Source organism: Onychostoma macrolepis, chromosome 17 (assembly GCF_012432095.1).
Source record: "Onychostoma macrolepis isolate SWU-2019 chromosome 17, ASM1243209v1, whole genome shotgun sequence".
In the NCBI taxonomy this organism is placed as follows: domain Eukaryota; kingdom Metazoa; phylum Chordata; class Actinopteri; order Cypriniformes; family Cyprinidae; genus Onychostoma; species Onychostoma macrolepis.
This window is the reverse complement of record NC_081171.1, coordinates 29,856,422-29,881,274: the sequence shown is the minus strand read 5'-3', so window position 1 is coordinate 29,881,274 and position 24,853 is coordinate 29,856,422. Positions and strand designations below refer to the sequence as shown.

At 40.4% G+C, this 24,853-nt stretch overlaps 2 protein-coding genes across 5 annotated transcripts in view; both read right to left on the bottom strand.

Moving 5' to 3' along the window:
- The window catches only part of paplna (papilin a, proteoglycan-like sulfated glycoprotein), a 39,349-nt gene extending 22,484 nt beyond the window's left edge, over positions 1 to 16,865 (bottom strand). For 2 of the 4 annotated variants that reach the window (XM_058750323.1, XM_058750326.1), the window contains exons 1-12: positions 16,770 to 16,849; positions 15,928 to 16,024; positions 14,343 to 14,384; positions 14,180 to 14,255; positions 12,562 to 12,665; positions 9,862 to 9,922; positions 9,153 to 9,255; positions 8,821 to 8,951; positions 7,136 to 7,259; positions 6,970 to 7,050; positions 6,713 to 6,885; positions 5,567 to 5,690 (exon numbers count right to left, since the gene is read on the bottom strand). In XM_058750323.1, the coding sequence (XP_058606306.1) occupies positions 5,567 to 5,690; positions 6,713 to 6,885; positions 6,970 to 7,050; positions 7,136 to 7,259; positions 8,821 to 8,951; positions 9,153 to 9,255; positions 9,862 to 9,922; positions 12,562 to 12,665; positions 14,180 to 14,230 (952 nt within the window). In that variant the 5' untranslated portion in view covers positions 14,231 to 14,255; positions 14,343 to 14,384; positions 15,928 to 16,024; positions 16,770 to 16,849. Of the gene's footprint in view, positions 1 to 5,566; positions 5,691 to 6,712; positions 6,886 to 6,969; positions 7,051 to 7,135; positions 7,260 to 8,820; positions 8,952 to 9,152; positions 9,256 to 9,861; positions 9,923 to 12,561; positions 12,666 to 14,179; positions 14,256 to 14,342; positions 14,385 to 15,927; positions 16,719 to 16,769 lie in introns of those variants that run through there. The other 2 variants (XM_058750325.1, XM_058750324.1) reach the window with 2 other exon arrangements.
- A 2,543-nt stretch (positions 16,866 to 19,408) lies between these two features.
- On the bottom strand, positions 19,409 to 21,814 carry LOC131523444 (golgin subfamily A member 3-like). The gene is made up of 2 exons (XM_058749832.1): positions 21,322 to 21,814; positions 19,409 to 21,218 (listed from the first exon to the last, which is right to left on the bottom strand). Exon 2 carries the CDS (start codon positions 20,900 to 20,902, stop codon positions 20,630 to 20,632), a length of 273 nt encoding a protein of 90 aa, XP_058605815.1. The 5' UTR covers positions 20,903 to 21,218; positions 21,322 to 21,814; the 3' UTR covers positions 19,409 to 20,629.
- Between the last annotated feature and the right edge of the window lie 3,039 nt (positions 21,815 to 24,853).

Here is a 24,853-nt window from a genome sequence, read left to right as displayed (position 1 = left end):
CATCCGAAAGTGTATGGGCACTCCAGCTCACCCTAAGCCTGCACCCTCCATATACCTTACCACTGGGACCATGTCACCCAGTCCACCCGTCTTTCCCCAAGCCCGAAAGATGATTTCTAACAGCGCTGAGCTGATACCTAAAGTGACAGATCCAGCCTTTACTTGCATCCGGGTAGTGCTGAAGACGTCTTCTCTCAGCTCCAGAGTCTGTTCTTGAATCCGCTCCAGAGTGTCAGCCCAGTCCTGAGACTGCTAAAGCCTCAATGCTCCATATAACCTCAGCCCAAAGGAGGAGACTGAGGAAGAAGAAACAATCCTCTTCAGCCCAATGTCGGCTCCAGCTCCTGAGTACAGCCCAGTGATGGCTCCAGTCCCTGAGTACAGCCCAGTGATGGCTCCAGTCCCTGAGTACAGCCCAGTGATAGATCCAGCCCCTGAGTACAGCCCAGTGATGGCTCCAGTCCCTGAGTACAGCCCAGTGATAGCTCCAGCCCCTGAGTACAGCTCAGTGATGGCTCTAGCCCCTGAGTACAGCCCAGTGATAGATCCAGCCCCTGAGTACAGCCCAGTGATGGCTCCAGCCCCTGACCAGAGTCCAGTGATAGCTCCAGCCCCTGAGTACAGCCCAGTGATAGCTCCAGCCCCTGAGTACAGCCCAGTGATGGCTCCAGTCCCTGAGTACAGCCCAGTGATAGATCCAGCCCCTGAGTACAGCTCAGTGATAGCTTCAGCCCCTGACTACAGCCCAGTGATGGCTCCAGCCCCTGACCAGTGTTCAGTGATGGCTCCAGCCCCAGAGTACAGCCCGGTGATGGTTCCAGCGGCTGTGTAAAGACCAGTGATGGCTCCAGCCCCTGACCAGAGTCCAGTGTCGGCTCCAGCCCCAGAGTACAGCCCAGTGATTGCTCCAGCCCCTGTGCAAAGACCAGTGATGGCTCCAGCCCCTGACCAGAGTCCAGTGATAGCTCCAGCCCCTGAGTACAGCCCCCTGTCGGCTCCAGCCCCTGAGTACAGCCCAGTGATGGCTCTAGCCCCTGAGTACAGCCCAGTGATGGATCTAGCCCCTGAGTACAGCCCAGTGTCAGCTCCAGCCCCTGAGTACGACCCAATGATGGCTCTAACCCCTGAGTATAGCCCAGTGATGGATCTAGCCCTTGAGTACAGCCCAGTGATGGCTCCAGCCCCTGAGTATAGCCCAGTGATGGATCTAGCCCTTGAGTACAGCCCAGTGATGGCTTCAGCCCCTGAGTACAGCCCAGTGATGGCTCTAGCCCCTGAGTATAGACCAGTGATGGCTCCAGCACCTGAGTAAAGGCCAGTGTTGGCTCCAGCCCCTGAGTACAGCCCAGTGATGGTTCTAGCTCCTGACCAGAGTCGGCTCCAACCCCTGAGTACAGCCAAGTATTGGTTCCAGCCCCTGGGTATAGCCCAGTGATGGCTCTAGCCCCTGACCAGAGTCGGCTCCAGCCCCTGAGTACAGCCCAGTGATGGCTCCAGCACCTGAGTAAAGGCCAGTGTTGGCTCCAGCCCCTGAGTACAGCCCAGTGATGGCTCTAGCTCCTGACCAGAGTCGGCTCCAGCCCCAGAGTACAGCCCAGTGATGGCTCCAGCCCCTGAGTACAGCCCAGTGTTGACTCCAGCCCCTGAGTACAGCCCAGTGATGGCTCTAGCCCCTGACCAGAGTCGGCTCCATCCCCTGAGTACAGCCCAGTGTCGACTCCAGCCCCTGAGTACAGCCCAGTGATGGCTCCAGTCCCTGAGTACAGCCCAGTGATAGATCCAGCCCCTGAGTACAGCTCAGTGATAGCTTCAGCCCCTGACTACAGCCCAGTGATGGCTCCAGCCCCTGACCAGTGTTCAGTGATGGCTCCAGCCCCAGAGTACAGCCCGGTGATGGTTCCAGCGGCTGTGTAAAGACCAGTGATGGCTCCAGCCCCTGACCAGAGTCCAGTGTCGGCTCCAGCCCCAGAGTACAGCCCAGTGATTGCTCCAGCCCCTGTGCAAAGACCAGTGATGGCTCCAGCCCCTGACCAGAGTCCAGTGATAGCTCCAGCCCCTGAGTACAGCCCACTGTCGGCTCCAGCCCCTGAGTACAGCCCAATGATGGCTCTAGCCCCTGAGTACAGCCCAGTGATGGATCTAGCCCCTGAGTACAGCCCAGTGTCAGCTCCAGCCCCTGAGTACGACCCAATGATGGCTCTAACCCCTGAGTATAGCCCAGTGATGGATCTAGCCCTTGAGTACAGCCCAGTGATGGCTCCAGCCCCTGAGTATAGCCCAGTGATGGATCTAGCCCTTGAGTACAGCCCAGTGATGGCTTCAGCCCCTGAGTACAGCCCAGTGATGGCTCTAGCCCCTGAGTATAGACCAGTGATGGCTCCAGCACCTGAGTAAAGGCCAGTGTTGGCTCCAGCCCCTGAGTACAGCCCAGTGATGGTTCTAGCTCCTGACCAGAGTCGGCTCCAACCCCTGAGTACAGCCAAGTATTGGTTCCAGCCCCTGGGTATAGCCCAGTGATGGCTCTAGCCCCTGACCAGAGTCGGCTCCAGCCCCTGAGTACAGCCCAGTGATGGCTCCAGCACCTGAGTAAAGGCCAGTGTTGGCTCCAGCCCCTGAGTACAGCCCAGTGATGGCTCTAGCTCCTGACCAGAGTCGGCTCCAACCCCTGAGTACAGCCCAGTGATGGCTCCAGCCCCTGAGTACAGCCCAGTGTTGACTCCAGCCCCTGAGTACAGCCCAGTGATGGCTCTAGCCCCTGACCAGAGTCGGCTCCATCCCCTGAGTACAGCCCAGTGTCGACTCCAGCCCCTGAGTACAGCCCAGTGATGGCTCCAGCCCCTGAGTACAGCCCAGTGATGGCTCTAGCCCCTGACCAGAGTCAGCTCCAGCCCCTGAGTACAGCCCAGTGATGGCTCCTGCCCCAGAATACAGTCCAGTGATGGCTCCAACCCCTGAGCTCAGCCCAGAGTCAGCTATGCATTTTGAGTTTGTTTAAAGTTAGTTTCTGATCAGTTTTCATGTCTTTTCTTATTTAAAGTTCTGTCATTTAATTATTTGAATTATTCAGAATTATTTTAAAATAATTTTAATATGTTACCACTAGTTACTGTATATAAAAAAAAAGTACAGCCCAGTGTCGACTCCAGCCCCTGAGTACAGCCCAGTGTCGACTTCAGTCCCTGAGTACAGCCCAGTGATGGCTCCAGCCCCTGACCAGAGTCAGCTCCAGACCCTGAGTACAGCCCAGTGATGGCTCCTGCCCCAGAATACAGTCCAGTGATGGCTCCAACCCCTGAGCTCAGCCCAGAGTCAGCTATGCATTTTGAGTTTGTTTAAAGTTAGTTTCTGATCAGTTTTCGTGTCTTTTCTTATTTAAAGTTCTGTAATTTAATTATTTGAATTATTCAGAATTATTTTAAAATAATTTTAATATGTTGCCACTAGTTACTGTATATATATAAAAAAGTTTGAAATGAGCAGAAACTTACGGAATTTTAATATTTTAATTATTTTACTGAATTGTAATATATTGCCACTCCTACAGTCTGTAAATAAAAAGTTTGAAAATTAGCTGCTTTGTCATTACAGCAGAAATATCAGAAATATCTCTGAATATCATTTTTGACGATGAGTGGCCTTAAAGTCAAAAAGGTTGATATACACTGTACTAACAGTGACATCAGCAGGCTTTGGTCCTTACTTTGCTTTAATGACAACATGAACAGGCTGGTATGATCAGTGTAAGTTTGTGCATATCCAATGATCCTGTTCTCCAGCAGAGTAGATTACAGTACTTACGAATTGTAGACCGTTACTGATTACAAATTACATGATGAAAACTGTAGTTAGTAAAATAATCTTGGTTACTCATTTTAGATAATGTATTCTGATTACTTTTTAGATTACTTTCAGATTACTTTTTTTTATCAAATTTGTTTTAAACTTACCATTAAAGTACCATATTGATATAAAAAGGCAAAGAAAACACAAATTCTATATTTACATCAACATCAATAAATGCATTAAACATTACATTACACCAGGGTTTCCTAAACCGGGCTTAATGAAATAACTGCAGTGGGTTTGCGAGTTGATAAAAAGTTAATAATTAGTCAAATCATAAAAATGTAAAGTAATAATAATTTAAACACTTGAACACTAAAAATATAAATATATTATTTGTTCATCTGCAAGTCAATGTGACCATTAACCAACATCCGAGAACTGTAAACATGCAAATGCATTGTTAAATTACTGAAATATTAACTTTTCTGAGTTATTTCAAGTAAAAAATGTATTTTAAGGGATCTGGCTGACAAAAAACATTTGGGAATCCCTGCATTATATGAACAAAAATGAATAAACATGAAAACAACAATGACATTACATGCCCAAAGTCTTCCAAGTTTTAAATATTTTTTGTTCAGACTTCCAGAATCAACAGTTACAGCATAAGCTGCTGTATACTGGCACCCAGTATGGCTCTACTTTCCTTCTTACTAGATATTCATAAAGACTGTTATTATACATCATCATGTGCATCTCATGAACAGCAGCCCTCCCAAGCTCTGATGATACGCTTCTCAACTGCAATTGCTTCTGATGTACTTCAGTGAAAACATCATCCACACTGCCTGAAGATTCCTGCTGCAGCTAGTCTTTAATCAGAGATGAAATATGCCAGAAATTAAACATCCCCTTCATACTCTTCAAACAGTGCCACTTTTGAGCTTACCTTCCTCAGGATGTGCTGCTTGGCTCTACTGGAGCTGGTTGCCTTGATACACACCCTATCTGTCCTGATCAGTCCAGGGTGTTTGTGACACACATCTATGCATTTTTAACAGACTCCACAAAATGCCCATTTAAAAAGCCCAGTTAGCTGTTTCTGGCAGTAATCCGAATTTGAAATAAATTGAGCTGAGTGATGACACTAAGACTAAATATGCATAGTCTAAATGAGACGAAACATGCATTCAAAACAGAAATCTGAACATTGGATAAAGCCAGGTTCAAAGTTCTTGTGTAATTTTGTTGACATATTAAAGAGGGTTATTACAGAGGGCATTTTGGGTTTCTCTTGTTATCACTCCATAAATCAGAAAATACTGTCAGAACCATATTAAAGCCAGAAAAAAAGCACCATGTTTTCATGAATACAGTGTTACATAAATCAGCTTACATAACACTGTTATGTAAACAAACCCCTCTGTAAACCCCTTCAGAATATAGATAGGAATGAAACTTTCAGGCAAAGTTTCCAGCGCTGCTGAAGTGGAGATTTCTGACTCATTTTTGAGAAAGCAGCCATTAAAGATATGTATTATAATAGAAATCTACAGATGCTAATAGATCAATTGTAATAAAACACTTAAATGTGTATCTTGGATGTTTTCTTTCCACTAGTCTAAAATATGACCAGTGCATTAAAATACAATGGTTTTGCCTGCAGTATCTTGCCTTAAATGAAACACAGACACTCTTCCTGTGTCCTTCTACAAAACCCAGAGGCTAAGCCTGCCATATTTCCTCAATGCAAACTGCTTACTGGTGCTCTGATACTGACCTGAGCCGCACTCCTTGCTGCAGGCAGACCAGGAGCCGTAGCTCCAGTAATATCCCTCCACTGAGCGTCCGTTTGGAAAATAATACTCATACTCTACTCCCTCATTGCCTTCTTGAGTGATGAGCTGTAGAGAAACAGACACTGATGGTCATAGTGTTCTGTGTAAATTATGTCTCAAACAGGTGAATGCACACAGTAAGTTTTTGTTTACATTTTGCAGGCTCTTCTTCACTGCAGTGGTCTTGGATTTTACAGATACTGACACAGAGTTGTTTTGTTCTTTTTTGGGCCAGTTTAAACCCTTCATGCGTTTTCTCTGATCGGAAAACAATTTGATTTGTTAAAACAGTTCCATTTACAATTGGACACATCAATTTGTCTCCGCAAAACGGATATAAATCTGATCTTCAATTCCTGCGCTATATGCAAATTTAATGGAGTTCAAGTCAACAAAAGCAACATATACAGTATGCACTGCATTTTCTTCATCTTCAGCTAATTTCAAGATGAAAGACTGCAACAGGAGAGAGAGCGGCATCAGCACTGGAAAGTTTAATGAATATGACTGTGTGTTGAGCGCCTACAATTTACTTTCAGTTTCATTTGCAGCAATTTGCACGTCGACTTGCTGAAGAGCTCCTCATCTACAGCAGTGCGTGTTGCATTAGTGCTGTCATATCTAGCTACGACACGTCATATAGCCTATAACACGCTCTCACACGTTTATTATTTTAACATTCTGGGAGGATTAACATTTACATTTGTGGTTTCAACAACCAGATGCATTTACACTTGTTCAGTTTTGTCTAGAATGCATCCCAGACCACCTCCTGAAGTGGTTTGAGCGATTGGATTTGAATCCGATGTGCTCATGCGGAGCAGCATTTACTGTGAACAGAGACACTCTGAGATGCTAAAAACACCACCGGATCATGAGCTGCTCACGTGTAAATGAACACAGTGCCATGCTTCACTCTGAAACATGCAGCTCATATATTTCTTCAATTAGATCAGAGCATTTACTGTTGGATGACTGCACTAGCCATATCCCATTTTCAGTTTTATTTTGATTAATTGTGCATTTCTACTTCCAACATTAATTAACACACACACACATCTAATAGGAAACCTTAAATGGGCTCTCACCTCTATCACTAGGGGCTCAGTGGTCGGGCCGCGGCCTGTGATTATCTCAGGAGTTTTTTCACCCTCGGTTCCTCTCTGGTAATACAGCACAGTGCCAGCAATAGATGTGGCACGAGATACATCGATCACCCAATGTCCGTTAAGGTAGTACTCTCCACGCAGGTTTTTGATTGCTGTCAGAGGAAAAATGCCAGGATAAAACGGTCAATGATGCTGATGAAAATATTTGGATTAGGATCTTACTCACATACACTCACCAAGGTAATTGCGCGTTGGTACTGTTTCCTTGATGCGTATAGTGGTCGCCCCAACAGGGATGATGAACATCTGATTGTAACCTGTAAGCCAGAGATAAAACTATTTTTTCAGGCACAGGAACATACATATAAAATGTAAATGCGGTTGTATCTTGGGTGAGTTTACCTTTGGGCAGGTTTCGCATTGAGAAACTGTTTTTGACTAGACTGCATGACTGTCCGTTTCCTCCACACTGTAGACAGGGATCCTCCTCCTGGAGCGACTCCAGCATGTTATCACAGCCGAGACGCTGAGAACAGAACAGAAACAGAGCTGTAGTTCTCTAAACACCCTCCACAGTCAAGGTAAAATACAGGGACTGAGGCTCCGCGATTTAACAAAGATTGTAATGTCCACTGAGAAATTTCAAACAGCCAATTAAAGACTCTTACGCTTTAAAAAAAAAAAAAAAAGAAAGTTCACTGTTTTCACTGTCTTCCTGCTTTTAAAATGTCAAATTTAAAGCAATTATATGCTTTAAATATATGTGTATATGCTGATTATTCTGAGTAGACCTCATTAAAAAACCAAGAACAAATGACTAAACGTTAAAATGAATTCCAAGAATTTAAAGCTCTTAGGCAGCCATAATATTTACTAAACCACAGCAGGCAAGAAAGCACCTGCACTAGGGATGTGCAAAACCGCATATTTCCATAATTGACTAGTCAGTTGGGCGGGATGTCTGGATGATAGTCAGTTTTAAAGGGTTAGATGATTCAAAAAGAAAATGATGTCATCATATTCTCACTCTTCATGTTTCATAACATTTGATGTGCTCTGTGTATGTGTGCTGATTAAAGTTTATATGTGAATCAGCATCACTGAGAAACTATTATATGTTTTATTATTTATTTTTTTTTTTGCATTTTAATTTTAGTTAAGTTTTACCAATTTTGTTTTGTGCTTTTTGCCATTTTTATTAATACCATTTAAAATTTTAATTAATTTTAACCTAAATGAAAATGAAAAATGTTGCCTTGGCAATTAGATGAAATAAAATATGTTTTTTTCTTTCTTTTTTTTAGGTCAGGCTTATTTTATTTATTTATTTATTTTTTGTAGTTCTAGTTAACGTTAATGACCCTGATGTGAGTAAAAGCCCAAATTAAATATTTCATTAAATAAAGATTTACTTTCACAATCTCTTTATGAACTTTTTAAAGCATCAAAGTTTTGATTGTATGGACTTTTAACAGAGGGACAGAAATCTCTCAGGTTTCATTAAAAATATCCTCCATTTGTGTTCTGAAGATGAACAAAAGTCTGGGTTTGGAACAACATTGAGTAAACAGTGACAGGAGTTTATTTTTTTGAGTGAACTATCCCTTTAAGAAAGACCTCCATAATTGGGCTGGTCATTTCTGATTAGACTCATTCTTATAGGGGGCTCACAAAAACTGAGAGCTTTGGACTGAGCACTCTAACAGGAACAAAGCAGGCGAACTGAGGTCTGCTAGTACCTGTTCTGAAATTTGTTCCTGTGGGCAGGGGATTTGTTACACAAGCAGTGTTTTGATGGCTTTAGCAGCGGTGCAGTAATGGGGAATGAATTTAGAAACCGCTCAAAGGGAATTTACCAAGAGTGGTTCTGTCTCTAAATTCATCTGCTTTGAAGAAGAAAGAAAATCTAAATCTAAAAATAAAAAAAAAATGTAGATACACTACTGGACTTCAGTTATCCACTAGTTGACTGGTCGACCATCTGGTCGAAATGAGCAACTCTTTCAAAAACTATATGAGGTTTATTCCACACTCAGGTAAGTTGGTTAAAATAAGTGTAGATGACTGAAGTAGACTGTTGCGCTAACCTTACAGAGTCCGTCCACACAGATGTCCTTTGCTCCGGGATGGCAGGGTGTGCCGTCCACCACCGCAGACTTGTGCCGATAGTAGAAGTTCTCTCCTCTGGGAATGCAGTTGAGCTCACAGGGGTTTTCTCCTGAAGAGAAGAGAAGAGAAGAGAAGAGAAGAGAAGAGAAGAGAAGAGAAGAGAAGAGAAGAGAAGAGAAGAGAAGAGAGAAGATACAGCATAACATTGGCACTGTCAGCTGCACAGAATTTCTGCTAAACCTCTAGTATTCCAAGCTACATTTTTCATTTTTGATCCTGCCACACAGAATCACTTCCTGTCTGTACATACCACCATAGTATGGCAGCCATTTGTAGCGCTTTCCTTGAAAATCAGTGCCATCAAACTGAGAGCACTGCTCCTCTCTGAAATCCCTGGATCCCTCGGGACAGTCCTGATAACTCAGACAAAAAGAAGGTTTGGGGTCAGAAAATGAATACTTTTATTCAGCAAGGATGCATTAAATTGATCAAAAAGTTACAAAAATGTTACAAAAACTTTCAGTTTGGAATAAATGCTGTTCTTTTGAATGTATTATTTATCAAAGAATCCCGGGGGGAAAAATGCATCACAGTTTCCACAAAAATATTGTGCAGCACAACTGTTTTCAACATTGATAATAATCAGAAATGTTTCTTGAGCAGAATGATTTCTGAAGATCATGTGACACTGAAGACTGGAGAAATGATGCTGAAAATGCAGCTTTGATCACAGGAATAAATTACAGTTTAACAGATATTCACAAAGAAAACAGCTGTTTGCAATAGTTTGAATAGCAATAGTTTTTCACAATATTACTGTTCTTTACTATATTTTTTGATCAAAAATGTGCAGTCTTAGTGAGCAGAAGAGACTTTTGAATGATAATGTAAATATTAATAACGTCAAAGCAAAGCACAATATACAATGCCCAAAAGCAATGAACTTTAGTATGGTACTAATTGATCAGATATAAAATTTCATTTCTAACATGCACATGGGTCAGGTTTCCAGTGTGTACCTGGATATTACATGAGCGATAGGACTTCTCTGGACCCACACAGCTATGACCTCCATCAGTTCTGTAGAAAGAGGACACAAAGGTGAGATTTGGAACATGCTTCTTTTTTAAAAATCTGAGAAATACTGTCAACTCAGTATTGTTGTGTAACATTACTGTAATGTAGCATGCACTCTCAGAAATAAAGGTATAAAAGCGGTCACTGGGGCGGTACCTTTTCAAAAGGTACATGTTTGTACCTAAAGGCGCCATTTTGGTACCTTAAAGATACATATTAGTACTTATAAGTGTACGCATTTGAACCTAATAGGTACAAAAGTGTACCTTTTGAAAAGGTACCACCCCAGTGACAGCTTTTGTACCTTTATTTCTGAGAGTGTGGTAACTGGCAATTGCCAAACATATTTTGCATTATGCAAACGTGAAAATAAAAAGTGTTCAATTATGCACGTGTTCAAGAGTTGCGGCATTCACATATAAGACAAAATTCAATGCAATCCACATTTATTTGTATAGCACTTTTCACAATACAACACGAGATTATTTTAAATGTCTCTTAGAGCCCACAAAAAGTTTGAAAACACCCTAAAATCAAGTCTCATATATTATAGACATGATGCATACAAACGCACACCCTCGCTAAAGAAACACACCCACGCAGACACAAAAGCACAGAGATCATAACAAGTGTTCTCCGCTTATAGGTGTGTATCGAGACACAACAAGGTCTGCATTACTTCATTCGTTTACTCATCTGGTCCAAAGGGGCGTCATCCCGTTCTCCTGTACTCATGTACTCATACATCATTAACATCAATAATGAACAGATGGAGTTTCCAGTATTTCTAAATGTTATATCAGCACATGACAGACAGTAATATTGTGAGGTAATAGTCAGGGAGCGGTGTGTGATTCACACAGCGAGACAAAACACTCGCACCACGCTGGAAGAGAGACGACCCAGAAACATCGCCTCAGGGGAACGTTCTAGTCTTGAGCAAGAAATGTATTCAGAAGCTCAAATTTCTCACATGTTATTGAGTTCACTTGTAAAACTCAGTTTCTGGGAAGTTCTGACAAACATGCACCTTTATGTTGCTCAATGCATCGTGCATGCATAATAACATGGTTATTTCATGCAAATAAATACAGAAGACATTCCAACTGGTAGGAATACTGTATGAATACCTTTTCTTATGGGAAAGTATTATTTAACTTAATTTGGGCTAGGCAAACGATTTAAAGAGGAGTGGTACATTTATAGAAAATCTGCCTCGTTTTCATAAGCACCGTTCACTTAGTAAAAATGCAAGACTAAACACGCAGACCAGATTCCAACACCCAGATTTATGGCCAAAGCTCTCAATGTCCTGGTGAAGACTTTCCCCAACCAAGACCCTACCACTGAAACTCACAATTATACAATGTACCACGTTCCTCTTAAAGTGCATACTTGACCTTGCGTACTTGACTAAATCAGTGTGTGTGACAAAAAAAAAAACACTGCATATTACTTCTGTAAGATGAACAGAGGATACACTTTTAAAAATAAAGGTTCCAAAAGGGGGTTTGCAGTGGTGCCATACAAGAAGCATTGTTGGTTCCTCAAATAACATTTCAGTAATCAGTCCTTAAAAGTGAAGAACTTTCAGTTCTTCTTAGTGTGAAGAACATTTTTAAAATCTCACCATGAAGAACCAATGGAAATTTCCATGGACAGTAAAGGCTCTGCATGGAACAAGAAAATCTTTCTACTTTTCACATTTTTACATAATTTCACATTTAATTCACTTGCCAATAATATATGTGACCCTGGAGCACAAAACCAGTCTTAAGTCGCTGGGGTATATTTGTAGTAATAGCCAAAAACACATTGTATGGGTCAAAATTATCAATTTTTCTTTTATGCCAAAAATCATTAGGATATTAAGTAAAGATCATGTACCATGAAGATATTTTGTAAATTTCTTACTGCAAATATATCAAAACTTAATTTTTGATTAGTAATATGCATTGCTAAGAACTTCATTTGGACAACTTTAAAGGCGATTTTCATACATCAATGGAAATACATCAATGGAAATACATCAATGGAAATACATCACTGGAAAGCTTATTTATTCAGCTTTCAGATGATGTATAAATCTCAATTTCGAAAAAAATTGACACTTAAGACACTTGTCCACATGGTCACATATGAAAATATTTTCTACATCATTTTTTCAGCGTAGATGCCAATACAGAAGCTTTATTATAGTGTAAATAATATCTTAAGGACAGGAATAGAGAATAGGGATTCTTTAACTGAACACCTGGAGGCCAGGCATGTTTCCCATGAGTCTTCTCTAAAAAGCCAAAAGAAGTAAACCAGAATGATGACTTGTACTTTCAACCGTGGGCTCTTCCCCACACTGAATAATGACACTGCTGCCTTGACCTGCCTTCACGTCTCAGTTTACAGTGTCCTTTTCAACTGGATATTCTCCTTTCAGCTACAGAAGAATAACTCGCTCTCCTGTGCATTCAAAGCACTATTCAATATCTGTGTTTCAGCTCTGATGAACCCCTTGACATCTGTTTCATCCCTGAACTAACTCAAGTTAACTCATCAAAGGCCACTGGATGACATTAGAATGACAGTAAATAAAAGAGTCTCTCAATGACACGAGGCTGTGAAAGTGATGACAGTCTTCCTCTCACCGCTGGGTTACACATCGTCTCGTCCTCACAGTAACTCCACCGCCACAGCTGCGACTGCATTCGCCATACGAGCCCCACTCATCCCAGAAATCACCGGTGGGTTGCTATTAACACAGTTAGCAAGTTAGCAAATCATCAGGTTTTTATCAAATCGCATACTGTATGAAGTTAAAGTCATGAGGAAATGTAAGCTGCGACAGATATTTTCTGCCACATTATGATATACATCCTAAATGATTATCTGAAAAAAAAAAAAATGCAAGGCAGGACTTGGTTCAGTGCAGCGGTTGCTGATTGGATGTTGAGATGTGGGCGTGGCTCTCAAAAGTGGAGGTGAGTTGCAGGGGCGGAGTTTAAGAAAATGATCAGAAAAGTTCTGCTAAATGATTGGAGAAGCATACGTCACCAGAGAGAAATCTGTCATTTTCACTGGAAGGTTCAGTTATGACATTTTTTTTTTTTTAAAGAAACATAAACATGTATGAATCATTAACAATAATTCACACTACATCAAGCATTTGCCAAATAGAAAGGGTGAATTTTCGTGTCATGCCGACTGCGAGCTTTAATCACTCTGTGGTATTTTAAGATAACTGAAATATTGTGCTCGTATCAGTTGCATTTTATTAATGCACAACATCTCTGGAATTCTTCATTTTGATTGGTCAATCTTGGTATTCTGTGTTTTTCGAATAATGTTGCTAAACTGTCTAACTGACAGCCTTTCCAGACAACTGATTTTCTACATAGCTGCCATAAATGTTGCAAGTATCACTCCATTCCTTCTCGCATGAAAAACACATCCAACTCAATTAAATAATCAATTTTCGTGTGTGTCCATTTATTGATTTGGCAAGTAGCTGTGTGATAATGCTGTTAATGTGATCAAGTACACCTGTAGTTCCTTCGCTAAAAAAACGTTGAGATAAGCGCACTTGAAGATATTTGGAAACACCCAAATGCTTAATCTGAAAGTCAATGTATAGGATTTTCTGAATGCAGCACTAATACAATGACATTCAGACAGTTATAAAGTTGCCATGAAACAAAAATTCTATTTTCTAATCTATTTTCTTAACGCATTTTCTTATGTGTTAACCATTCATCCATGTATATGTTTCATGTTTTAATTTTTATTAAACCTATGCAGCCAGGATTTCTGCATTCATTTAGTGAGATTACACTGAGAGCCACGCCCACATCTCAACATCCAATTAACAGCTGATGCATAGAAAGTCCCGCCCCCCCCCATGTACATCATAATATAGAAGAAAAAATCAATTTCATTGTGACTTTAAGTGTGACTTAAGTGCTCAAATGTTCAAATATTTTGGGGGCCACTATTGTATTTTAATATTACATACTGTATGTTCCTGAACAAACAGTTCAGTATTTCTGTACTGTGTTTCTGAGTATATGAAATGTGGCCAGCATTTAGATATTAATTTTAAAGCAGATGGGGTTTGTCCTCTCACACCATGTGCTGGGATGTTTTGCTTAACAGTTATACATCTCTGTTTCATATTTCCTAGCTGTATTCTACCTTACATGATGATGCAAGTGTAATTTATTGACTGGAACTGTCATCTGTTATAGACTACTGCAATATTTCACTCACCGTGAAAGCAGAGGCCAGTAACAGCTGTAGACAGACCACAACCGACAGCATCCTGATGACTCAAAGTCAATCCTGACTGGATACAACACACAGCACACATGCTTAAACCACAACACCTGTGCCACACAATATTAAGTGTCCAGATGGCACGTGGACAATATACCTGTTTTCTGCCAATTCAATGCACACACACCCAACGTCCGTCCTGCAACAGACAAAGGTGTGTGTTAGTTTTCTGTTCATTTGGAAAAGCCCTGAAGCTGTGCATGCTCAAACAGACAAGACACATCACCTCGGCTCAAAACATGAATTATGAAAAAAAAAAGAAAAAAAAAAAGAAAAACATTAGATTGGCAACGCAGGAATGCATGCCAAACAGCCCCAGGAAAGCGCTATTTGAGATTTAACGTTTGCAATCATCGCCATGCAAATCAAAACTTTCTTTAGATTTTCATTTATTTAGTACCCTAGAATGAACAATTCACAGCCCTGAACTGTAAAAAAAAAAAAACAAGCATTAAAGTCATTCAGAACACAAACAAATTTGCACAGAAACAAATGTAATCAATATGTGCTCTAAAGCTGACCCAAACATATTTGATATCCTTTGACTATATTAATTCATAGTCTGAAGCTAAAAATAAAAGTACAAAGTTCATACACCGCACTTTCTGTGAAACTGAATTAAAGTAAAGAAACTTCAGAATACCTTTAAAATTTCATTATGATTTTAAAATTATGATTTTGAAGTGAAGAATAACTGAAATAGCAAACAGGATGCAGTTTTGATGGATGGATGGATGCATTGATTGTTTTGATTGAACTGAAACAGTTGAATATTGAACATCAGATTGATTTGGATATAACAAAGCCTTAGGTCCCATTCATCTTGTTGCACATAGTAGCACTGTAGCACTTTGTCCGAGACAAATTTCGGTCCCACTTTATATTAGGTGGCCTTAACTACTATGTACTTACATTTAAATTAATAATTTGATACAATGCACTTATTGTGTACATACATGTTTTTACATTGTACTTATATTTTTAAAAATACCTATATGTAGTTATATCTGTAATTACATTTATAATTACACTGTTGACCATCCCTTACACCTTAACCCACCCTTAAACCTACCCATACCACCAAACCTGTCCCTAACCTTACCCGTATCCCACCTCAATACCAGCAATAGTGTTTTGCAAATACAATATGAACACAATAAGAACATTGTACTTATTTTTTGATGTAAGTGCATAGTTGTTAAGGCCACCTAATATAAAGTGTGACCCAAATTTCCTTTCGGGGACAAATAAAGTTTATCCTTATCCTTATAGGAGCACTTGCATGACTGTGATACAAAATTTTTGAAAATGCCAGAATGTTAGAGGCTACGATTTAGTGCCATTACAGATAATTAGTGCACACCAAGTGCAAAAACGGCCGATTTTGCAAAAGCAACGACCCTTAAAATCTGTCTCAGATGGCCATATGAAATCATAATTTTGTCCTCAGTTGTGTGATTGTTGAATTTCTTCGAATTGCCATTCAATCAATTCCTCTTCCCATCATCCCAATTCAAATCCCAGCTCATCATCATGTGTTCACTTCACATCCACATTCATGAATTAAAAGCAGCCAGTTCTTAATTTCTGAATTTGCCTGACGTTGCAGTGATCTGAGGGCACTGAGGTTTGTATGCAGTGTCAGTGCTGTATGTGTGGCACTATTGTTTGAAGCAAATTACCGTAGCTGTGATTTGAACGCGCTTCAGCTTCAGCCACTGGACTTCTGGGTAGTCGAGCAACACTCACAGAAATCCTGTTCAAACAGCCTGAAACAAGCTACGAAAGATCTTTAATATAGTAAATGGCGGCTTTGCTGCCAGTCTGAGCATGCTGCCACCTGCCAACACCGCTGCAAGTTGTGCTTTTCTGAACTGCAGGGGAACGGTGTTGTTTCAGGTTTTGTTCAGATGTGAAATACATTTCATAACTTTCATAAATTCATAGAGACATTTAATGTGATGTAAACTTTACTTGTATATGTAATTTATCCCATTAAAACACACCGAACAGTCATCGAAATGGACATACAACCAAAGTATACTACAATCAAAAGACTTGTTGTCTTAACATGTTGTTAATTAAATAATGTTGACTGAGAGTCTATAGGTACTTGTGTTTTAAAAATTAATTTCACACCATGAAATGTGTTTGAATGTTTGAAACTTATTTTGATTCATCTGAACTTGCTTTGTTTCAATTACATCAATTCTCAATTAACTCTGACTGTTTACTTTCAGTTCAGTGTTTCTAAGCTTTTGTAAACAATAAATAAATAAATAAATCTTGTAAAAATGACATCCAACGGCCTTCATTCAGATAATAAACTCTTTTTGACCAATAACCCAGCCAGAGTGAAACAGGATTCCCACATCAATCCCCAACAGAGACCGATCAAACTATCACTCAGCACAGACTGTGATGAACCGCTCATGTTTCAGCGAGAACCTCACAAACAGCTTCCCCCTCATACAGAAACACAATGAAAGACAAATGAACAATATCTCGTAAACATATAACTCACTTTGACTCGTTTCGGATGTCGAAAGAAAGCAGAGCTGATGTTCGCATCTCACGCGGATGGATCTGCTCTCTGAACTCTCTCTCTCTCTCTCTGAACTCTCTCTGAACTCTCTCTCTCTCTCTCTCTGAACTCTCTCTCTCTCTCTCTCTGAACTCTCTCTCTCTCTCTCTCTGAACTCTCTCTCTGAACTCTCTCTCTCTCTCTCTCTCTCTGAACTCTCTCTCTCTCTCTCTCTGAACTCTCTCTCTCTCTCTGAACTCGATCTTCTCTCTCTCTCTCTCTCTCTCTGAACTCTCTCTCTCTCTCTCTCTCTGAACTCTCTCTCTCTCTCTGAACTCTCTCTCTCTCTCTGAACTCTCTCTCTCTCTCTGAACTCTCTCTCTCTCTCTCTCTCTCTCTGAACTCTCTCTCTCTCTCTCTCTGAACTCTCTCTCTCTGAACTCAATCTTCTCTCTCTCTCTCTTTCTCTCTCTGAACTCTCTCTCTCTCTCTCTCTCTCTCTGAGGAGCGTGAGGGAAGACTGCTGTTAAATGTCCACAGTGCGTCACACACACACACACACAGTTGTAACATTTTAATAGTGGGCAAAACTCCCCTAACAAAAATAGCCACCATCGTTTCCGCCAAACATATTTACAAATGCCAGTTTTTCTTACTGTTGTACAATTGTGATAACGTTTGGTCACGAATAACATATAATACTAATAATTAAATGAAAAGATCCTATTTTTCGGGAATCAAAATTGTTTGCCATTTTTTATCCTGTCGTGAGCCGCTTGCGGTTTTGAAAATACAGGGCGTTTAAATATAGCCTATATATTTTTTATATTTAAATACATATATAAAAAATTGGTCTAAGTAGTCGTAACAGACTATTCAATTTGTTAATGGTTGTGCTTCTAATTAATAATTAAAAAATAATAATAATAATTACAAAATAGCATCTCTGCAAAAATTATTAATTTAAGTAATTAATTTAATAAATAATTAATTTAAATTCCACTGGAAAGATTTTATTCGACACCTCAAGATTTTGGGGCACATCCTAAACATGATGAATGATAGGACACACTTAGCCTCAAAAACAAAACAAACAAACAAACAAAGCGCTCTGCAGCAGTATAATTTGCTTGTCCACTGTAACAAGCTGTTAGTGATGGAGATTTCTCAATGACTCTTTCTGCAGTCACTCCAGTAGGTGGCGGCAAGTGAGTCATTGAATTATTCACTTAAGTGATTCATTCAAAGACACTGAAGCTTGTGTGTGCTGTTTGAACATAACAGTCTTAGAGAACTATGTGAAATCAAAAATGAACCCTATTTATTTAGCGCACATTAATATTCTTGTGGCGCACAATTAATCCCTACAAGTTAACCCACTTAACTCTCTTTCTGAGATAAGAGTTTGCAGTTTAATCTTTAATACAATTTACAGTTGCTCATTTTAAGGGCAGATCAAAAAACCCTGACTAACTCAATATTAACTAATGGCGTTTTGGACCGTTGTATAAAAGCAATATCACACTTACAATCATGCTGCTGCTCTGAATATCAGCACGGTTTTATTCCTTATGAGGAATAATCACTGAAATCAATATTAGGTATCGTAGATCATTGGGAATAACTCTGCTACAAAATGAAGCATTACACCTCAGGTGTGCATACATTTTCAACAATGTCTGGAATCAATTATTCTGTTTGCTCCATGGTATTTAAAAAAACAAAAAACAAAATGCAAATACAGTAATGCATAACTTTATAAATAATTAAGAATGAATCAATAATCATGAATTAAGTGTTCTTCCATCATATGTTTTATCAAATATATTCAAATGTATTAATGTTAACTAAGTAAAAAGTGAAAGTCAGATTCATGATTCATCTTCTTGGTTTAATATGTAAATTAACCTATTTATAGACTTCCAAAAATGGACGTTTAAGCTCTATTTAAACAAAGATGGAGGTGATCTAATAAATAATGATAGATATTCTGTGAAATCAAGAGTTGAGAGAGACATGCATTGGTCTGCTGAGGCAAAACAAGCCTCGCCCTCTAGCTTCAGGAGCTGGTACTGACGGGATTTATCCTCTCCTTCCAGATCATCTTCATCAGAGTGATGTTTGATGTCATCTCACTTACACTCTCATTGACTCAAGACAAACCACTGAGGCAGAAAAGCAGTGTAAAGTCTTTCATGCACCATGCTTTACCATTAGAATGAGGTTCTGTTGGTTTTTCCACTGTCTCATTAGTACTGGGCTCATGAGGATGGGATTTGTAATATTTACTCGTTCTAATTTTAGACATAATCCAGTGTTAAATGTAGTTGTGTAGTAACTTCATAGCCACTGGGAAACCACAGTTCACATTTCAGTGTAATGTTTTATATCAGAGGACCTTTGTCAGTTTTGTTGAAATGGCATTCAAAATTAAATATGCATTAAACATTAAAATGAATTTGTTAAAAATTAAATACATGTTTTTTGGAAATAACTTTTTCACAATGCCGTATGAACTCAGTGAATTAAACTTCAGGTATGCAGACTCAATCAACAGAGGGGCACTTTAGAGTTCTGTAGAAATCATAACATAGCTTAATAATACATAACATTACACAGTGGTGACAGATAACACCATACATTCAGGGTGCTATGCAAGTGTTTTCCCCACAGTGCACTACAGCGAAATTACTTATTTTGCCAGTATCAAAATATTTCATGAATGGGACATATTAAGGTATGGGTCTGCTAAAAGATACAAGGATAAAATCACTGATTTTAATCTGGAATTATAATTTATACCAATATTTTACAAATTTCTCATTCAAATTAGAAGGCATTTTCAATGTGAAACCACTGCACCAATAGTGGACACTTCACTAAAGGAAGTACCTCTAAATTTCCCAAATTGGATAGTTTTCTTGACTTTAGGAACAGGCCAATTACTGGAGCTGTTTTATTAGGTTTAGATGGACTATCAGCATAACTATTTTTTCCCCTAAATACCTGGCTTTGCATATTGTGACAGGGCCCAAAAATGCATTAGAAAAGCCTCTAATGCATAAGGAGTGATTGGTTTATGTAATGTTGAGAGTATAAGATGAGGATAACCATAAATCAAGGTCTTCATTCAAAGGCATTTTGAAAATCCATGCACATGGCAAAGCTTGATCTAGTCATCTTTCTAAACCGATTACCTGGAAAAGGATACATTTGGATATAAACTTTGCAGCTATACAGGGCACCAAAACCCATGCTGGCGCGATCTATAACCGAACCACCACCCTTTGGATTTAGGGTCCAAAAAAGAGTGTTTCCATGATTGCTTTAAAACTACTGACTCACATGTACAGTCGCCAGCAGGATTCAGCCATTTTACATTTGGTTAGATAACCCTCTGTAGGTCGACCATGTGTTCAGGCATTAATCCACCAGAGTGTGATTTTAATTTGTTAAATGACAGGGGTTCACTTCACAATATGCTTCGTCATTGCCACAGTTTCACAACTACCTCATTTTTCAAATACTGGCAGCTTAACGATTCTAGTATCATGGCTTTGTACCTTCTTCAACCGTAATCTAGGATTTTCTGTTAGCAAAAAATTGCAGACCGCCATTCTTTCATTACACAGAAACCAAACATTTAAGGGGTGAACTAAGGTACATTAACATCAGCATATTTTACATTGGTTCACTCCTGGACCTAAAACACACCAGCAGATGCACACAGTGTGTAATTATTAAATACGTTTCCAAGTCCATGTAGTTTCCTTCACTCCTTTGTAACAAGTCTCTGTAATCAAAAATATTCCCATCGTGCACCTAGTAAACATTGGGTCGTCAGTCCTTTTGTGGTCTTTTCAGAGTTGTCGGCTGAGCTTCTGGGCTTGCCTCTCCTTTGCGTCAAAAGCGTACTTGGTGTCCTGCAACTGCTCGATGATTTCCTTGGCCTCCTTCATGTCCTGGGCCAGCTGGTTGTACTTCTCCGTGAGCTCCTGGTTCTCCCTGCGGAGCTCCACCACCAGCTGGCTCAGCTCCTCGCTCTGCCGGCCACAGTGCAGCTTCAGCTGCTCCATCTCCACGAGGGTCACCTCCATGCGCTTCACCAAGCCTTCCAGTTTTTCCTTCGACATGGTTTCTAGTGGAAGCTGTAGGTCTGGGTTGCAGAGTGTAAGAGTGGCAGATATGAGAGTGGCTGTGTCCTTGGTGCCTGTGGTGTGACTCAACTAATCACTAATGGCCTAATCCTTGAGCGCTGGCTTGTCATGCGTGTCATAGGACACTCCCTCACACTTCCAGTAATCCCCTTAGAGGAGCTATCCTTAGCCACATCTCCTGTAGTCTCAGAAGTCTAGATGCTCAAGACTCACCTCCAGAGATTAGAGTGTCTTACAGCCTTGCATGGCCTCAAGTAAGCCATCTTAATACCGTACCGGGAATTGAATAGACCTGGGGAAAACAGGCTATCAGGAATAGGAGTGACCAAATTTAGCACTGCTTCTTCACACTGCCACAAATAAGTCTTAAAGACCAAACCGAATTTATACCCAACTTGACATAAGGTATGCTGGGTGGTTATTTACAAACCCAACTCAAAAGAGTCCATCCCCAAACTCTTTGATGTTTTGCCCTCTTATTTAATTTCTTTCCATTTCATTTGCCTGCAACATGTTTTTGTAAGATAAATATCCATATTTCAAACGTAAAAAGCACTTTTCTCTCACTTGGATGACGTGGGACTTCGGAGTTGCGTGATTAGTGACGAGCGTGGAGAGAGAACAAAACAAAACACCGGTCACGAATTAGGAAAATGAGGATTTGTAAAGAAAAATGTTGGAGGATTTCGATATAAGTCAAGAGGAGACTGGTTTTCCTTTGCTAAAGTATGGAAACTTTGTTTCCTTTGCTCCTGCATTTCTCAGGGGCGCGCACGACGCTGACATCCTACGTCATCCGCCTGGACGGTGTCCACGTACCACAGTCAGCAGAAGTGAGCAAAAGTGTTTATTACATTTAAAATATGGGTATTTATCTTACAAAAATGCATGGATTCGCTACAGGAGGCCTTTATTCACCCCTCGGAGCCATGTTTTATTATGGATGTGCGCACTTTATTTCACGTTTTCTGAACTGTTGACCCCATTGAAAGGCTTGGAGGGGCCAGGACAATCTTTAATATAACTCCGATTGGATTCGTCTGAAAGAAGAAAGTCACATACACATAGGATGCTTCGAGGGTGAGTGAAAAACAGAGTAATTTTCATTTTTGGGAGAACTAACCCTTTAAGGACCACCTTCCAGGAGAATTTAGCCCCTGCCCCAATTAAACACGCCTGAAACACCTAATCAAGGACTTAAGTTCACTAAACGTTTCCACAAAGGTGTGCTGGAGCTAAACTCTGAAAGAATGTGGCCTTTTAGGAGCAGGATTGGACACCTATAGGACCTCTAGAAACCTATAGGAACATATATTGCAGCGGTGGCCAACATCGGTCCTGGAGAGCCACAGTCCTGCAGAGTTCAGCTCCAAACCTAATCAAACACACCTGGACAAGCTAATCAAGGTCTAATGCTGTGTTCCAATTGAACTTGGAAGCTGGAAATTCAGAGTTCCCAGTAGGAACTTTTAAGGCTATGGTAGTGCGTTTTCGTTTTAAAACGCATAACGTTTTTCTACGGTTGTGCCTGTCATTTACACTACTCCGGCATTTTCGACCCTCGAATACAGAGACTTTTGAAAATGCTGCAGACCCCGTTTTAGTTAGAAAACTCGGGGGTTGCATTTCAGTGTAAACGGACCAAAACGGAGACTTTTGAAAACAATGGCGTGGCTGCCCACATACGCTCTGCGTGTCGTTGAGGACCGTGTAAACAATAACATCATGCTCATTGTTGTACCCATAGATATGTGTAGGTAGATGCCCCATTCAACTGCTCCAAACACGTAGATGCGCCCACCATCTAAATAATAGGGAATCTACGGCGTCTACATATCTATGGTTGTACCTGCATGAATGGTTATGTGACATGCATTTTCTGTTGTGAAGTGTGGACACAGATTGTTTCCGAAACAAAGTGAAAACCCTTTTTAAAACGAAAACACACTAGTGTAAACAAGGCCTAAGTGGAACACCCTCCCAAGTTGGAGTTCCAACTCGGAATCTCTGAGAAATCACTCCAACTTCAGAATCCAATAAGGCTGTTCAGTGCATCAAAAGAAGAGAAACAGTGTTAACATATTGTTTATTAGCACTCATGTTTGTCTGTGTCTCAAACTCAATAAGCAGTACACACAGTACTCTCCAACCTCTATTTGTGGACATGACACTTTGGCGTTATCTGTGCAAAATACCACTTTTAACGTGTTTTTAATCGACAGGCATTACTAACAAGGGAAGGGCCCATCTTGGTTTTCTGACTTCTCTACAGGAACGCGGTCCACTTGGGTGTGATGTCATTTCCAGCTCCGACATCCAACTTCCGAGGTAAATGGAATGCAGCAAAAGGATTACTAGAATGTGACAAGCAGGTTAGTTTTAAAGAAGGTTGGAGCAATACTATGCAGGACTGTGGCTCTCCAGGAAAGATGTTGGCCACCCCTGATATATGGCTTAGGTCTGGGCTCTTCAACTCCAACCCAGTTAAGCTTAGCTCTAACCCCAACAAAATGTACTGGCACAAGCTAATATGGAGCTGTGTTTGACTTCAGTTGACACTGCGCAGACCGACTGTCATCTGCTTTGAAGCAGTGCATGCCGGTTAGAAATGATACCTGACTTGACTTTGTCCAACATGCTATCAAAACACTGCGAGAGTGAGTCAGCCAGCTCATTTTGCACAGGATTGGCCAGAATGACAATGATCATGTGTGTTTCATTGTTATTCCAACACCTTTTGTTCTACTAATGCTCACAAAATCTGATCTTATAATAGTAAAAATTATTTCAAGTAATCCTAATGTTATAATATTACAGGTTTATCAAAAAACTGATTAAAAATATAGAAACTACTTTACTTGTATTTAAAAAGTATAGGCTTGTGTTGAACTTTATTTTTGTACACAGGCTCTGGATTAAGCAGTGTATGAAGAACTGTAGGAAACCTGTTCCTGTTGCTACATGAGAATGTCTGAAATGTGAACTTATTTGACAAATATTGAATCTAATCCACCTCATCTGTGATAAAGTACGCAACATAAGCGTAACTACTGGAAGAAAGTGTCTAAAAGCAAGTCTCTGTTTCAACTCCAATCCCCAGTTGGCAAATCCCCCAGATTGGTTAAATCCATCCACAGCCAAAGTGTTGAGAACTACTTGCAAATTACAGACAGATGGGTCAACTGGGATTAGTACTAACTGCAAGACACTGACCCTCCAGGACCAGAGTCCTTGGTCCTTCATTCAATGCAAATCTTCAGGTTTTTTTTAACGTGCCAAGTTCTAGAGCTTTAAAAACTGCCTGAGCAATACTGATGTGCCAGTGCCTGTTGTGATTTTGTGGAAATCTGTTGATTGGCATAAGATCATTGCAGACTTCAGGTGAGACGCTGAGATGGAATGTGAAGGCTCAGCTTGATGCTAATCACCAAGGTACAATCACAAAAGAGAGCCATGGCCATCCCAGCATGCCGTGCCAAGCAGTCCCCATGGAAACTGCTGCTACCTCTAGAGATTCAGGTAACATGCCAATTCCAAAGGGTCAGGGACTTGGAAGAGGGGTGACAGTCCTGCAATACAGTGGAATTTCTAAAATGTTCCCACCATTTTCAGACCCTTTAACATTAGCAAGAGTGAACAATAGGTCAAGACAATGAACCCCAAAGTAATGTGACTTGACTGTTCCCTAATGTCCTCAGTCTTGGCCAGTCCACCTGAAGGCTAACTTATTAGCCATTCTTAATTTCTGGTTTTGTTACACAGACCTGGCAACCCTGATCATAAAACAGTTTGGACCCCATTTACATGATAAGAGTATCTTCTTGTGATCAGATCAGTGAGATGATTGTGAATACCAGGTGTACTCAAGGCTGAAAAACAAAACAAAACAAGAAACTTCAACGGAAAATGATTTGATGGAGACTGAAA

What these genes read in the sequence shown, in the direction of transcription:
- LOC131523444 (XM_058749832.1), bottom strand. Translation starts at nt 20,902, where the DNA reads ATGTCGAAGGAAAAACTGGAAGGCTTGGTGAAGCGCATGGAGGTGACC.